The sequence below is a fragment of the Maylandia zebra genome, linkage group LG16 (assembly GCF_041146795.1).
Source record: "Maylandia zebra isolate NMK-2024a linkage group LG16, Mzebra_GT3a, whole genome shotgun sequence".
Lineage (NCBI taxonomy): Eukaryota > Metazoa > Chordata > Actinopteri > Cichliformes > Cichlidae > Maylandia > Maylandia zebra.
The window spans coordinates 16,489,324-16,506,062 of record NC_135182.1 but is presented as its reverse complement, the minus strand read 5'-3'; the positions used below and the strand labels follow the sequence as shown (position 1 = coordinate 16,506,062).

The 16,739-nt window shown below is 40.7% G+C and overlaps 2 protein-coding genes across 5 annotated transcripts in view; one reads left to right on the top strand and one right to left on the bottom strand.

Annotated features, from left to right (window-relative positions):
* Nucleotides 1-369: 369 nt before the first annotated feature.
* On the bottom strand, nt 370-4,651 carry LOC101476234 (dynein light chain Tctex-type 3). Its single transcript, XM_004551333.5, has 5 exons — nt 4,471-4,651; nt 2,982-3,023; nt 2,763-2,886; nt 2,568-2,645; nt 370-1,308 (listed from the first exon to the last, which is right to left on the bottom strand). Exons 1-5 carry the CDS (start codon nt 4,495-4,497, stop codon nt 1,232-1,234), a joined length of 348 nt encoding a protein of 115 aa, XP_004551390.1. The 5' UTR covers nt 4,498-4,651; the 3' UTR covers nt 370-1,231.
* Nucleotides 4,652-6,745: 2,094 nt separating this feature from the next.
* The window catches only part of sytl5 (synaptotagmin-like 5), a 48,260-nt gene continuing 38,266 nt past the window's right edge, over nt 6,746-16,739 (top strand). For 2 of the 4 annotated variants that reach the window (XM_004551331.3, XM_004551330.3), the window contains exon 1: nt 6,746-6,888. The gene's annotated coding sequence lies outside the window, so the exon portion shown is untranslated. Of the gene's footprint in view, nt 6,889-7,120; nt 7,179-16,739 lie in introns of those variants that run through there. The other 2 variants (XM_004551332.3, XM_076874849.1) reach the window with 2 other exon arrangements.

The following is a 16,739-nucleotide window of genomic DNA, read 5'->3' as shown; positions in this document are numbered from 1 at the left end:
AAGCTTTTAGTTTCTCAAGACACTCAATTCAAATTTGAATAAAGCAGTCATCCTTCCCAATAGCAGAGGCCCAAGTATTGAGCCCTGTGGAACCCCACATGACTAATATGAAAAGTTCTCTGAGCCAGGTACGCTCTGAATCACTCCAGAGCAGTGCCAGAAATGCATACACAATGCTCCAAGTGGTATACAAAAATATGCTACACTGAGTTGAAGGCAAGTTTAAGCAAATGTGGTGCTATGAAGAGACCAGAAACTAGAGTGAAAAACCAAGTACGCTGTACTCCAACACTGGTTAAATACATCCTCTCATCCAAAGGTGTTGGCCTTCAGCTTCTTTATCAGTGCTCATGAAAACACACAGTGGAACATCTTTAAGGACTTTATTGGACAAAATTCAACAAAAACAGTCTTGAACTCAACAGTAATACAGAAGATCTTAAAAAAAAAAAAAAAAAGAAAAGAAAAAAAATCCTGGTTACAGGGACTGACCATTAAATGCATCACAGGAAAAACACTGTTGTTTTGTCTAAACATTTCAATAACTTATTAAAATATTAATATAGACTAGTAGAAATACAGTATACTGTAGTGATTACTTAAACAGAGCTTCTCTAACATACAAAGCTTCTTGTAGTCATAGTTCAGTTTCTATTAAGGGAACATAGTGAAGGAGACAAAGTTGCAAACATGCTAACATTTTCTAATTAGCAGCACAAAGCACAGTTGAGACTGAAGGAATGTCATCAATTAAAATTAAAAATTAAAATAGTTTTTCCTGAGGGATGAATATCAGTGCTAAATTTAATAAGAAACAATCCAATGAATGTTCAGATATTTCAGTCAAAAACACAAATGTAAACTTCCTGCTGCACACAAAGAGCAGTCATCTGTTTTTACACAACAGGAAAAAAAAAAAAATACAGTCAACATGTGGTACTTCTGGGCCAAAGAAAACACCTGAGCATGTTTGAAAAGTACTTTCCAAACAGGTCTGTTTGCAGATCATGACTCCAGTCCAGACCAAACAACATGTTGTCACTGTCAGACCTGCACGTATTCACAGGCTGCCAACTCACAAACCAAAACTGTTGTTCCTGCCTGCAGGGAGAAATAGATACTTGTAGGTCAGCGTCTATCAGAGGGTATATAATCAGAGGATCTTCAGTGTCATTCAAGCAAAGTTTGAGACATGACAGTGTTCGAAGATGGAGAGGTGGGCGCAGGGCTGTCACAGCGCCACAGCTACAGCAAACACACTGACCACACAGTACATGGTGCGGTTCTCCCACCTGACAGTACAGCTCCCTGAAAACCCACAGACAAGCAGAGGAAATTACTCCAAATCATACATGAAATACATGTTTTTATGATTCCATTTATAAACCAGTTTTGTGGGCAAGTTATTCAATAGATCAAAAAAAAAAAAAAACTGACCAACAACCATGGCACCATGCATCAACATAAGGGAGGCAAATCTGGTCTGAGTGTTGGGGGGTGTTACAACCCACCTCTCATAAATTAATTAACCCGGTTTAATCCAAAATGTAACATCAGTGTCATATGTAAAATGCAAACACGGATATTAACTATTATTATTGTTATTTCCACAATTATAGCTCCAAGTTGGCAGCACAGTGGTGTGGTGGTTAGCACTGTTGCCTTATAGCAAGGAGGTCCTGGGTTTGAATTCACCCGCTCTCTGGGCGCTCTCTGAGCCTGTGTGGGTTCTCCAGCTTCTGTGTATGTTAGGTTAAATGGAGATTCTGCATTATAGCAAGAAAATGTGATTTATTCTAACATTTGAAAACAAAAAACAGAAAGGAGGTTTCTGGCACAACTTCACCAACTTCTAAGCTACATAGAGAAAAGAATAAAAGATCAGTCTCTCCAGTCTATTTAAGCCTAGTCCTTGACTAAAAACTTCTTTCAATGGCAATCATAATCAAAGTTTTCTAAGATTAGGCTTAATCCATGTGTGGGAAACTGAGCCTTTAACTTATCCTCTTCTCCATGAACCTTGGTCGTGGGTGAAGCAGTCCCAGAAACTTCTTTAGGAGCACTCCCTGTCGACAGGGACGTTTCAGTTTTAATGAAAGTCTGAAAAAATTAGAAGTCCAGTAACTGGTGACGAAGTCCAGAGTGTAGATCAAACAGTTAAGTTGTTCCATGTGCTGAAAATATTTTTTTGGAGTTTTAATTTCCTCCATGGGATTAATAATTACAAGAACACGTTTAGGTTTCATTATGATTTCATCTGCTTGCAGGCAGGTCTATGCTGGTCCGGCCATCTACTTATATTTTTATTATAAGATCATTCCTCTATTTTATGCTGTGGGTGATTGAGTACCTATGTATTTTGACTGTTGTGGTTATTTTTTGTTTGTTTTAAATCAGTAAAAAAAAAAAAAAAAAATCACTAGATAAAACTGATTATTTTCTCCTCTTGGATGTGGAGGAGAAAAAGTGGCACATCACTCTAATGTGTTATCATTTGTGCCACTTCCAATTAAAAATATTGGATTTAAATTATTTTGAAATAATGTTTGTTTTTTTGAATGTCTCACCATCAGTGGCTGTGTCCCAGTAGCAGGAGTTGGCTGTGTGGAGCCCAGCGCCGCTCTTCTGCATGATCGTACAGTTCACTGGGACAGATCAGAGAGCGGCTTTACAACAAACACACGCTTACCTTCACACACAAGCGCTACAAATAAGCTTGATGTCCTGGAAGCTCACGTTATCGAACACAGGGACTTGCTCACCTATGTATTTGAACGCCCGACCTTGTTTCACCAGGTGAGTGAGTGAATGCTCCACTATACTGGCCGTCCACTGGTTGACTTTACTCTGGTTATAATCTGTTCCACCGATGACGCCTTCAACGCACTGAGATTAAATCAGTAAACAGGAAGTCATCCATCCATCTGATTGCATTTAAAATACTGTTTATTATGAATGTTTCCAAAGATTAGAGAACATACCTCTTTTACCGAGACACTGATCTCATCGGGATTAAAGCCGACCTGCAGGATCAGTTTTAAAAGAAGCACAAAGAGGATCCGGGTTATTCCATGAATGTTCAATCACTGCCTCCACCTGAATCCCTCAACATCAACAGATTTTGTGTGCGGTCATTTTCGTATATTTAATCAAGTGATGCGAAATCTGATGTTCATGCTACAAAAATAGTCCTCATTACAGGTCCTTGAAGTACACAGGGCAGGCTGAAATTTGGCCCTTTTTAATTCATCATATTTTTCCCAGTACACGAGATTAAAAACAAGTGAGAATTTCAAACCAAAATCTGTTTTACAGGCAACTTTGACACCAATATCATAGGATACGTCATAGTTTCAACTGCACAAATGAACTCCTATGACACAGAGGAACAGAGACGTGCATTTGTATCCTGGATGTTTTATTTGTTTTCTGACAATTCACTGGCGAAAACTTCAAAAAGTACATTTTGATTAAACCTGGTGATGTCATAGGCGGCTGGTTTAAAAAGAAAGTTAAAGACTTCATTTTAATCTGAGTAAAAATAATCTGAACTGGAAATCATCCTAAATAAATCACATAAAAATCCAAGTCCATGTTTCATTTGTTTTGTTTTGTTTTTAAATGCACGCTTCGGTAATTTTATATGCGTGTGTATTTTCTCTAAAATAACGTGCCCATAAACGCACCACTGAACTCTCATTAAGGTCGACATTCTGCTTTGAAATTAAAGTTGCATGAATTACATTTTTGAATCACAGTTAAACTAAGTATTACTAAATGAGTCAGCTTGCCCTCACCTCTGCAAGTAACTAATAACCATTTTATTTTATTTTTAATGAGAGCAGGAAGTTCTTGTCCTACTGCGCTTCCTGTTTGTATAGCAGAGGATTTATTGCTTTGTATAATGGAGATTTGAGACCAAACCACAGAAGTGTCCAACTCCAGGCCTCAAAGACCAGTGTCCTGCAGGTTTTAGATATCAATGATTTATTCATTACCAGCCACTAAAGAATTTCGAGACATGTTGAGGAGGAAATTTAGTCATTTAAATCAGCTGTGTTGGATCAAGGACAAATCTAACACCTGCAGGACACCGGCCCTTGAGGCCTGGAGTTGGACACCCCTGAAGGCTTTTCTCATTTCTCCAATTTGTGCCTCCTCGTCTCCTATCCCTGTGACCTGGAAAGCAATGTCAGTGCACCACAGTGAAGGATGTTTGCATCAGGAGGATAGAGAAAGCTGTATTATTTGTTATTAATATTAATATCAGATGATTAACTGCATGATCACATTTTCCCTTCATTGTATTTGAGGCTGGGTTAAATTAAAACAAATGTTATCGCCTTAAATAAATCTGATAACAGGACCACACCTAGCTAACAGGCTAAGCTAGCAGCTAGGTAATTTAGCTGTAAGTTTACTGCTGGCTGCGGACCTTTGGATGAACTTCGCTCATAAAGAAAGCCGTACCTCCTCTCCAGAGTTATACTCCTCCATCGCTGCCGTCACAGATAACACTGCTGCCTGCCCTCTTTGTGGTCTCCGGTGTGTCGGCTGTTATTGTTCCTGTTCACTTCCTCTTGTTCGCGGATGACGAGCGACGAGAAGAGCTGGACCCGCAGCCTGAAGCGGGACTCTGTTTTCTCTGTATCGCCTCTCAGTGGCTCAGTTCAGACATTACAAAAGCGTTTTAGCACAGAAGCGCCACACAGAAAGAAATATACTGAGAAACACAAGAGGAGAAAACATTTGTGAAACCTTTAGGATGACTAAGATTCATCAAATATGTTAGAAAAATGACTATACTTATTATATTACTATTCTTTTTTGGGGGGATAAACATGGTCAGCAACAACACTCAGGTAAGCTGTGGTGTTTAAATGATGCTCCGGTCCAAAGGGCTGAAAATATCCCACACACCATTACACATTTCACTCTCTACTCACGTCCTCTGATGCAAACAAGCTGCCAAATGTTGCCCATAAATGAAGTGAAATGGATTTAAACAGCATTTATAAAGGATGACTGGCAGGAAGCCCTGGTCAAACCTATCTCTACATTTAATAGACTGAGAGAGACTCAGTATAAGATTTGTTATGGACTACATATCACTGTTGTTTTACACAAGACAAATCTCTCTCTCTCTCTCATCTGTGCATTAAGTGCCATTCTGATAGGGAGGAAGCATCAATTGATTTCCAAGTTCTGGACAATGATTTCCAAAGAACATAATGAGATATTTAAAATAAAGATAAAATGTTAAAATCCTGGCGTTTTCCTCTTAAGCCTCCCCTCCCCAACCACAGCGCATTAAAGCCTTCTGGAGAAGTTCCTTGTAATTGCCAGAAAGTGTATTTTACACAGTTGGATCAATGCTTCTGAGCCAAGTGTTACCCTTTGTTACCGGGAATGAAAAGACTACACACAACTTTGTTTTGTGTGTGTGTGTTAAACTGTTTGGTGTTCATTGATAAAACTTAAGAACAAGTATTGGGGGAGAAACAAAGAAGATTGCACAAAAGCCAAATGATCTAATTGATTAGAACAATTATTAGACTGATCATTTTTTACTTTTACATATAGGATTTTGCTGTAGCCTACTTGTAAAACAATCATACTGCATTATTTTCATTTGCTTAATGGTATGATGGCTAAGCATCCATCCATTATCTTCCTCTTATCTGACCTTGGGTCACTTTTTGCAGCAGGGTAAACAGGATGTTGTTGACGCCCTTCTTCAGCAACACTTTCCAGTTCCTCCTGCAGGATTCCGAGGGGTTCCAGTGCCAGATGAGATAAATGACCTTCCCAGTCGGTTCTAGATCTAACCCAGAGTTTCTTTCAGGTTGGGCAAATATCTGAAAAACCTCCAGAGGGAACCACCTCAAGCAGCTCCTTCTGAGCCAAATGAGCAGCGACTCTACTCGGCGCCATCTCTAAGGCTGAGCCTAGCAATGAAGGCTGGGCTGTGGGTAAAGGTGGGTGTCTGACCCCCAGCTTCACAGACTGGCAAAAAGCATTTAATTTTTTCAGATTTGTTGCAACATTTTTAATTTGATTAAATTATTATTCAGTCATATCTCTAACCCTTCAAATGATCCCAGTAGGTGTTCTGTTTTTTTAACGAGTTACTATATTAAAGAGTTCACTTCCATTTTGCGGCTGATTGCTCAGTGTGTTGAACAAAAACAGACAAATACAGCTGCTTGGTGTGTGGATGGATGAGTCAGATTGTGTTTGACATTTTAAATGTAACCAGAAATCCTTTTTATTTCAGACTCCTGCACTGTTTACCAAAAGGTGTGCGGCACACAGACATAAACAAGTTGTGTGCCTTGTTAATATTGATTTGTGTGTTTTATCCAAAGATAATCAACCCTCCCAGTCCTTCGTGAGACTAGTAAATAAACAGTCACTCTACAGCAGGCATCTCCTGCGGCCATTACCACAGAAATACAGACTCCCAGAGGATGCCAGCAGGGAAATCCATAATACATAATGTAGCAGTGACAAGTGGGAGTTTCCCTCAGCCTAGATCTGCACTGCAGTGTGCGCTTTATGAACCGACTTGCCCTTTAAAGTTTAATTTATACGGACAATAAGAAGAAAAAGAATGAATGTCGCATTGTCAGAAAAGAGCCATTTCTCTGTCTCTCTTTCTCTCTGGCTCTCTCATTCACACACACACACACACACACACACACACACACACACACACACACACCACGCCCCCTCCTGTCGGGAACACCCTGGCTGTGGATCTCTGCCTTCAGACGGTGCTGAGGCGCACCGACAGGCTCTCACACGGTTCATGATTCTCGGGCTGACTCCGCAGCCGGCCGTGCTCACCCCCCTCCGGACCCTCACCGTGAAAGGCGAGCACACCAGGTAAGACACCGCCGCTCTGCAGGTCAGCCGGCAGCGCTCCGGGACGCTGAAACACCGGCGCGTTGCATACGGCACATATGGTCAGCAGTGCAGCTTGTTCGCAGTTCCTGATGTTTTATTTGTGCCTTTTCCTTGTTTTGCGGGGACGAAAGAGGAGGGGAGGGGGCTCTCTCCGTCCACCATCACGACCACGACCTCAGAGGACTCAGCACACATCAGTGGGTCCAGACAGCCCCGCTTCTTACCTAAAGTTAGGCGCGTTTGGGCAGGTGCATTGCAGCAGAAAGCTGGTATTTCCCTTCTTGCCTCCGCTGATTTCGACGGTAGATTTACCTGTTCGTTAATTTAATAACCTGTTGAGAATGTGTTGCACTGCTGAACTTGTTCCAGCAGACCGAAGAGCTGTTAAAGATGATGTGAAACATAAATAAAGCACAAACAATGCGTGTTTAGATCAAGTGATCTGAGCTGGGTTTGATGTGACAAGAAGTGACCGTGTAACAAGGCTGTTTCATCCTATTCTTATAATAAACCGAGTTTTAGCCTAATTAGTGATGACCTTGTCCGCGGAGTCACCAGGATATCCCACCAGGTCTTTTCATGGGGATTTCACCGTAAAGGTGACAGGCGCACAGCAGTGGCCTCGGGATGCTGCTGAATGTATGGAGGCTGGGCTGGTTGTGTGACACAGTGCTCATTGTACTCTGGCTGCGCTGATAAAGAAACAGGCTGACCTCATTCTGCTGTTCAGAGGTGGGTTTTGCTTCAGATGAGCAGAGGTGCATGTGGGTGATTCAGAAATGAGAAGTTCTTCTTCCATTTGGTGGTTGAAATGTTGTCAGCTGCAGGATGTAAAAAAAAAACCTCTGCTCAGCTACCAACAGGAAAACATGATGTATGCAGGATTTATTTATTAATATTTTATGCTTGGTTGGCTTTCCATCAATTTGGGGCCTCAGCCGTGGAGAATAAGTAATCATCGGTGACTCAAATGCATATTTGTGTGTTTTTGTTTCGGGATACAAAATGACAGAAAATTGAGGAAAAAGTGGCAAAAAGGATGTTTTCTGATTGCCTTGTTTTGTCTGAATCAACAGCGTAATAGTGAGCTTTCACTCAAGAATAGTTCATTTTTTCATCAGTGATTTAGGCTCCAGAGTGAATTATTTGTTTGTAGATGGGTTTTTTTTTTTAAGTGCTAAATAAATTTTGATTTAGAGAGGATGAAGTTGAATACTTTTTGAAATATCCAAGCAACAAGAAATCACCTGATGATATTTACACAACTGGTGAAAAAAACCCTTTTAATTTCTTTCTCGTGTAATCAAAATAACAGTTTTTTTCTTTCTTTTTCTTTTTTAATTTGTCACTTGTTTGAATTTGCAATATTTGATTTAAAAAAAAAAATATTTGAAGCACCCATTGAAATGAGGAGCAAGTTTGCTCCTTAGGTCAGACATGTGGGCTGATCCATAATTAAATTGCATTTACTTTTCTTATTTGGCCTCAAGTGTTACATCTTAACAGCCAGTATAATGTGAAAATAGAAAAGCCCAATTCAACTTTCCCAAGTGGCTCTTAGACCTCAGACAGGGTTGGCTGCTGTCCAGAGTGGCTACTTAACACTGACAAAGTAGATTCAGACGAGAACTGGCAACGTTTTCATCTGTCAGCCACGTCCACTGAGTAGATTTAAACAACACTGCTGAGCTAATGAGCTCATATATTGCATAATTTTTATTATGAACCCCTAAAGGCCAATGTGAAAGATCCAAAATGTACACTGCTGTTTCCTTCATAAACAACAAGCCATTGCAGTGTAAGAAATTATCCTGCCGTACTGTAATTTGTCATACTGACGCTTCCCTAAATTGGTTCATTCGGCTCCTCTAAGCAATAGGTGCGGTTATCATTTGAGGCTGTTGTATCGTAGTCTCGAGCAGGGTACCTCGGTGATGATAACCGAACCTTCATGCAGCTCACCCGCTGTGGGGGTTGTGAGGGGAACAAATGGGCAAATAAAGAATGAGAGAAGCAAGCGAATGTAGGGATTCCCTGATGTCTTAACACAAAGGCAGGGGAGCTCATCCAGTAGTGCAGAAAGAATCCCTGGGGATTGCAGTCACACAGCATTAGAGGTCTCCGGGATCTGCCGGCACAGGATAGAGGAGTGTGTGCGTGCATTTGTATGTGTGCACATACATTTGCTCGCACATGCATTCTTGTGACAGACACTGCAGGCTGCAGCCAAATGTGCCAGACTGATACTTGTGTGCTGCAAATCCAAAACCTCTGCTTAAAGTTTGAGTCATGGTGTGGCTCTTTGTATCAGATTGACTTGAGACAAAACTATTATACCACAAATATGTCATACTTTCTACAAAGTCGTATTTCAAAAAGCAAACTAGACAGCTGCACCACCTTTCTGTAGCTGTCTAGATTGCAGTATCTGACTAGCTCATGCTGCGCTTGTGGTTGATGCTCGCAGCGTTGTCGTGAGCTGTGAGATCTTGTTGTTGTTACAGATAAAGAAGGTGAAGCTTCTTTGGGAAGATGGTAAAATGTTGCTCAGTGCAGCATTTAAAGCCTCAATCTAAACTTGGTGTGCTCATAATCATTTCTATTTTTTTTACATGAGAAAATATGTGAAGATATTTTCTGGAGTCTGAGAGCCAAAGTCCTCTGATTTCTTACGCTTCCTTCCATTCTTGTCTGCCTAACCGATTCAGGGTCCTGAGGGAGTGGAGGGAGGGTTTTTGGAGACTATCCCAGCTACCATAGTTCGAATCAAGGGGTACACCCTGTACAGGTTGTTAGCCTGTCGCAGAGCTAACACAGAGAGACAGACAACCATTCACATTCACACCAATGGGCAATTAAAAATCACCAGTTAAACTAACGTCACTAACTACATGTCTTTGAACTGTGGGAGTAAGCTGGAGTAAGGATTTCTTAGGCTGTATGATAAAATGTTCAAGTTGAAGGTTATAGTGCTGGATAAAAGAAGAGTAGCTAAGCCTCACACCTGACTTGCTGTATCCATAAAATATTTAATTCATTCCCTTGGCTTTGTCCATAAACTGTATATAAAAGATGGCCATGGCTTCTGTCTTCAGAAAGTGTCTTAAACAAACATTCATGTTTATGTCTGTGGGTGAAAAACAACATGTGGTGATCTCTAGGCTGTGTCGTCATATAGTCCCTTTCATGTGATCACCAGTAACTGATACGGTTGTCACTGGGGCAGGTAAGTGGAACGGGTTAATGTATACTAGTTAATGGAACTATATCCACCCACCATAATGCATACTGCACACCAGCGAGTTTATTTCCTCCATTTATCTCCTTCACAAAGCGACCAGCAGATGAGCCTTGTTTAGACTGCATCGAGCGATTGGAAGTACCGTAATTAGTGACCTTAAGTGGATGGATATGAGCTCAGCAGTTAAAGCAATGTTAACCTTTGTGTGACTTTTGTTTTCCTTAAAATTTCCTCTTTAGGACTAAATTTATAGTAATGTGTTCAAGACTTTCTTTGTGAAATGGCTTCCTGTCGCTTCTCCCTCTTCACCCTGCCCTCCCTTTATAGCAACACGCACACAAAGCTCTAGTGAAACCAGAAGTTTAGGAGAGGACATAAAGTCAATGTCTCTTCAAATGGTCAGTTTTATTCACCTCTGTTTTAATATAATGGATTTAATTTAAGTGGAGTGCAGAACATAGATTTGGAAGATGGTGGCATGAAGCTTTAGGAAGGCAAAATAAACTTGATATGAGCCGAGTAATAACAATATGTCATGCATTAATATTCTTCACCCTCACATGTCTAACTTAACAGTTATTTTTTAAATATTTGAATATTCTCTTAACACAATGGGCCTAAAATCACACAAAAGACATAAAATCTGGCTAAATAAAGTCTATAGTTTTGTTTTTTGTAACAGCTTTTTACCATATTGAAACAGATTTAAACAAACAGTGAACTGATTTCTTGCAGAAGGGTTAGTGATAGATTTTATTTTGATACAGTCTTTTCTTGTAATTTTACCAGTTTGGAAATATCTCATACTTGCAGTCCCTAATATTTCAAGCTTCATCTCTCTGTTAATGAGACATATGAATGAGCTGGGGCTAAAAATACATAATGTGCTTGCAGTTTCCTAGAAAGCCTGGAAACTTGAAATCCTTTTTTTTTTAGTTGTTATTCTCCGCCTCTGTAGGGAACCCTCTTTGCCTCTTAAACAACGTCTCTCTGCATTGTTCATTTACTCATATTTTCACAGATGTCTTAAAGAATTATGGAGATTCACACATCAAACTGTCGTCCTTTAAAGCGCGAGTCATATTGTGTTTAAGATTGGTGCACAATTACATTCAGATTAACTGCTGATGCCTGAGGTGCTGAAACAAAGCTCCTCCATGCTGCTGCACTGAATGTCTGATCTCTGTAGTGCAGTGTTGTGCGGGGTTTCCCTCCCTCCCACTCACTGATGGCGCTCTCATCCAAAGCTCTCCAAACGCATGCTGCTTGCCCGTTTGGTATGCAGCCTATAGCCCCGCGTGGCCTCAGAGATGCACCGCATCCTTGTTCAATCACAGCAGCAGCAAGGCAATCAGTAGGCAACCTGTCCAAACAACAACCCCGCGGATGTGGGAGGGGAGGGGAAAAGCATCTCGACAGCAGAAATGTAATTTGGAGGCAGTGCTGAGGGAAAGGGCTCAGTTGAGTAATAGATTGCTGGTCAGGGAGTGATGCCTCACTGTCGCCCTCCATAAACCTTGAATGTGTGGACACATGCCTCTGTGGGCGCTGCAGTGGGATGATGGGACACTTGAACCTAAACACAGAGTACAAACACTGAAAATGCCCCTTTTTTATTTAAAGTTGTATCCTTATCTTAGTGTTTCACAGCACTCAGCATGCTGACCGGGATGTGCCAGTGAAGAAAATCCACCCAGCACGGTGTACATGTAACACAGGCATTAATTAAATTCATTGTTGACATTTCGTGCACATTACGGTGTTTAATCATAACTATTTTAACCAGCTGCAGTGACGTGAATGGATGTGAGGAATTAATGGAAATGTGCAATAAACCTGGGCTGTGAAATGACTGCAGAGTTATGAATGATGAATGGAAAACTACTGATTAAAAAGCGCTATATGTTTGAAAACCAACAAATGGGGTATTACAGAGTTGAATGACTGTTATTTATCATTTAATTATTTGGCATTTTGCTTCTAAAATGTGTTCTAGTTAAATGGAAATCAACTGGATTTGAGCTTTAGAGTTAAATCTTGATATTTGGATGCTAGGAGTCGACTTAATCTTCCTAAAATCGATGTGACATGCTGTTAAACTCTATTAGTAAAGTAACTTTTTGACAATGGAGCCAATAATCAAAAGAATTGGGACTCCTAATAAAGGCTAGCTGCTAAGCTCTAAGCGAATAGACTTTTGTTTCCAGTAAGCGCAGGTTTGGAAAACATAAAGCTGAATCTGAAGTCAATGTTTACCTGCTGCTGAAGAAAAAGGCGAGGTTTTATATTTCATCTGGTCAACAAGGACTTTTATCAGAATGAGACAGGAGGTCACTGCCTTTATGTCGTCATAACAGACGGAGACTCACAGGTGTAGGATTATAACATAGTCCTCGTTGCTGTGTACATTTGAATCATGTAATCCTGAACATTAATCAGAAGTTTCGGTTAAATTTTCCGCCGACCTCACCCATATTTGTCGACAAGGGCAAAGTCCGTATTGGTTTTGTTGGTTCTGAGAAATGCAGTTGTGTTTTTGTTTTGTGTCTTTAGTAGTCCTCTTCTTACATTAAGGTCAGATCATGTTGGAGTTTTTAATTCATTTGAGCTCATTAATTAGCTGTTTTAGTTCCTCCAATGACGTTACAGTTCATTGACTCACATTTTTATATGTCGCAACACATCCAGTGCAGCGTGATTTCGAAAGTTGCATAAGTTAGAGATTATTGAAGATTTATAAATATTTGACTAATAATTTGTAGACTTCAGAGATCATTTGCTAACACATAGTTAACCTTGGCTCACTTTCAAATCCATGCAGCTGGAGATTTACGTGGGTGTGAATGTTGGTTTGTCTACTGAATTAAATACAGAAATAGTTCTTCATAGACCCTCCTGATATAATACTGGAAATGTGTTGGTGAGCAGGCTTTGAAAGGCTTCTAGTTGTTCTTCAAGCTGCCTGCTAATTACAGTAGCCTGCTTATGAGCAGAACCTAGCTCACATTAGGTTAGTATGCTGGGCCCTGATCACACATGCCTAGAGACTGGTTGGCAACCACCTGGCAACCACTTGTTGCTAGGATAAAAACAGTATTCCTTCCTGACTGATGTCAGTCGCTGTTAAATTGACTGCTAAAGCCCTAATTGTGTAGGCTCTAGAGACCAGTTTGTGAACCACTACTAACCATGGGACACTAGAAAAAAGTTGCATTTCCCAATCTGTAGTTGGCAAGTGTTTGCTGGAGGTTGCTGGCAGTTAGGCGAAATTTTCACAAAAAGCTAAATGGCGGTACACCAAAAATCTACTTGTGATTGCTTTGGTTGCTGGCAGATTGCCGTCATCACCTGTAGTTTGTATAGAAAACGCCAACTACTCTCCAACCAATCGCTAAGTGCTAGTGCAATGCGAACCTGAAATGACAGTTTGCAATTAAAGTAAAAGTTACATGTTTGGAAATGCGTTCATTTTAAGTGAAAGCACAGCTCGAGTCTTTGTTTCCAGTTTACGTATCAAGTTTTGTTACTGCTTGGTCTTTACAGCTGTTTGCAGGCAAATTGCCATCTTCCATGCAAATTACAGGCGACTGTGGGAGTCTGTTAGTGACCACAGCAATCACAAAGATTTTTCTCTTTGTGCCCTGTTTCACCTAGCAACAGACAGTAACCTCTAGGGACCGCTTTCCAACAAGTCGAGGACTACACTTTTTCCCACGTAACTGAGGCTTTAGACCTTGAGAACTTTGAGTGACTGTAAATCTATAATCTATAAGAAGTCTTCTAATAGAAGATCCCCAGTCCAAACCAAGAAGGAAAACAAAACTCTTTGGGGTTGCATCAGCAAGTTTAGCTGCTGTTAAAAATCTGCCAAATCAAAGTTCCCAGTCTTGTGTCTTGAATTTTTGTACTAATTTGAAGTCTCCCATTCCTTCTGGCAGCTTTAGTCTTGCTTTATAAGAGTGCAAAGTGATGTTTCACAACATGACACCCTTTCGTAAAAATGACTAATCCACAAATTAAGCACAATTAAAGCAATATAAGGCATGAACAAACCTGTTAGCTGCTTCTTTGGTAACGCTTTCTAATTGCGAGTTGGAGGGGCATCTTTGAACTTCAAAACAAAACCTTTTTCCAGCCTATGTGAGAAATCAGTAATTGTCTGTGGTTGCTCTGAAATGCAGAGCAGGATGCCCTTCCTGTCAAAACGTCCTGTGCTCTAAATATTGGTTGCTGAATGCTAATTATTTTGCAGAAGCAGTTGTTTTGGCTCCTAGCCTGGATTTTCCACAAGCATGTGGGATGCCAGGAGCTGGCATATAGAACAGAAAATGTTTTGTTCCATTTCAGATGAATGTATGTCATGGCCATTAACAACATAATCCTTAGGAAAATTATAAATGCATGCTCTAACACGTTATGGGGATAAATAACATCCAGAAGTGCTTTAAATCCGGAGGATTCAGGTCCCACCTGTCTGTCTAAACAGCAGTTTGTCTTTGCTAGAAGATCTTTATTCATCGATCTGCTGTGGAGGCTCTGCCAGCCCAGACGCTTAACACTGAATTTCATTGTGCATCTGTCTAGATTTTCCAGCTATGCTAATGTACCAGCATACAGCGCAATAAAGCCGAAATGATGCAGGGCTTATCATACGAATTTTCATAATCCATTAGCATCTGCCCAGCCTTAAATTACACATGCTGTTCAGTTGTTACGCTGTGATTAATACTAATGCTGCTATGAACATGTACGCACGCATGCATGCAGAGGATCTCCCTTCTGTCCATTAGCTTGTAGTGTCTTGAAAAGATGAAGGAAAGTACAATTTGGTTGGACTGGAGTGTTATGAAATAGTCAACCATGTTAGTGAAGGGAGCTGGTTTAACCTGAACATTTCTCTCACTCCTCTCCTCTCGAAGAAGAAGCAGCAGTGGCAGCAGAAACTGGGTTAATGAGATCCTGCCTCAATCTAAAAGCTCTTGTCTCTTGTTCTTTAAGTGTTTGCGTACTGGCAGCATGCAAATCTATTACATATCTGACTATGTAAAGTTTTCTCGAAACATAAAGACAACATTTTTAAATCTTAGTTTAATCTGTTCTTTAAAATCTGCCTCCCCTCATCAGAGGGTATGATGGCAAAGAGTAAAAGATTTCAGACTCTCTGCAGTGAAAATCTTTGTTTATCCAACAAACAGACTTCCTGCACTTGAACCGTCTCACAGTTTCTAAACAGTGCCAGATTTGAGGAACAGGCGCCAGACTGTGGCTTCAGTTCTGGACAATTTTACTGCTGCTTTTCAGTCCTGCCAGAATAAACTGGCAGCTTTCACACTGCAGAAATGAGAGCAGCTGATCATACTGAAGACTGAAGGACCAAATGGCATCTCTGTCACTGGCCACGCAGAATCTAAGGAAACAAATGTAATAATACAGGTTAAATCATTATTTTGATTTACATCAGAGGCCTGTCTTATTTCAGCAGGTGTTTTACACGTCTGCTGGTGTAGTTGTGAGAACCATTTTCTAAATTAAGTCTTGTAAGTGGGTATACATTTTGTCATCATGCACTTTTATAAAGCAAGAGAAGTACAAACAGATCAATTTGCAGATGTAATTCAGTGTTGTAGGCTTTGCAGTGTTTGCAGCTGTTGGTTCTTGGTTTTACCCTTAAAAAACATCATATCTTGTTGATTTCAGTCACTCTGAGGTCATTCTAGGGGCAAGCTGAATTCTTTTTGTCAATGTGATGCTGCAGATTGATTCAGACCTGGCAGTAACAATTTCAATTACAATGTGAGATTCTTGTCAGAGTTTCATTCTGAGTCTGTGCTGCTCATATAACATCTTCCATTGTTCATATGGGCTGTCTTCTGTAATATGACTGCTAGCTGCATTGTCTTGACACGGTGTATTATTGCTTACAGTGCATTGTGTGCAGCCCACACACTATAAACCAACCCTTTTCCCTCTCGTCTTGTTGTTTACCTTCAAATGTCTTAACTGTTCAGTACACCGTTCACTGTAAACATGACAGCTCTTTTTGTATAAGACAAGACCTCAAAACCCATATCAGCTTCAGTGTAGATTACCAAACAAAACTGCAGTTACTCCAACAATTACAAAGCACTCCATCTTCGTTCCTGCATGAATCAGATGGAGGAAGTGAGTCATCAAGCTGAACGAGAATTCCTATTGGGTTTGGTTGGCCTGTGGGACTCCAGATGCAGTGCGGCGCTGGCCGAACAGCTGAAGCAAAAACCTAGCTGTGGTAGGCCAGTGTCAGCCTAAAAGCAAATCTGGCAAACCATAAGGTGACTTGGGAGGGGAACATGATACAGTGTACAGTGGAATACTTTGAGGATTCCCAGGAAAAGGGGATGGCTTGCACATCACTGGGGAAAATCTCACTGAGGTAGTTAAACCACTCCTCATAGCAGGGCCCCCTGGGGCCTGAAGTTCTGGATGCTGTGGTCTGTCTGCATGGAGGTCTGAGGTGGTAGTGCCTATTTTTAACAAGTGGTGCTGGAGGTATGGTAGAATTACAGAGGGGGCCATACTCCTCAGCCTCCCTGGAAAGGAAGGCCAGGGT

Coding starts and splice junctions, on each gene's coding strand:
- LOC101476234 (XM_004551333.5), bottom strand. CDS start 4,497: ATGGAGGAGTATAACTCTGGAGAGGAG. Junction 2,887..2,981: donor TCAGTGTCTCGGTAAAAGAG/GTATGTTCTCTA, acceptor ATTTAATCTCAG/TGCGTTGAAGGCGTCATCGG. Junction 1,309..2,567: donor CTGGGACACAGCCACTGATG/GTGAGACATTCA, acceptor GTGGGTTTTCAG/GGAGCTGTACTGTCAGGTGG.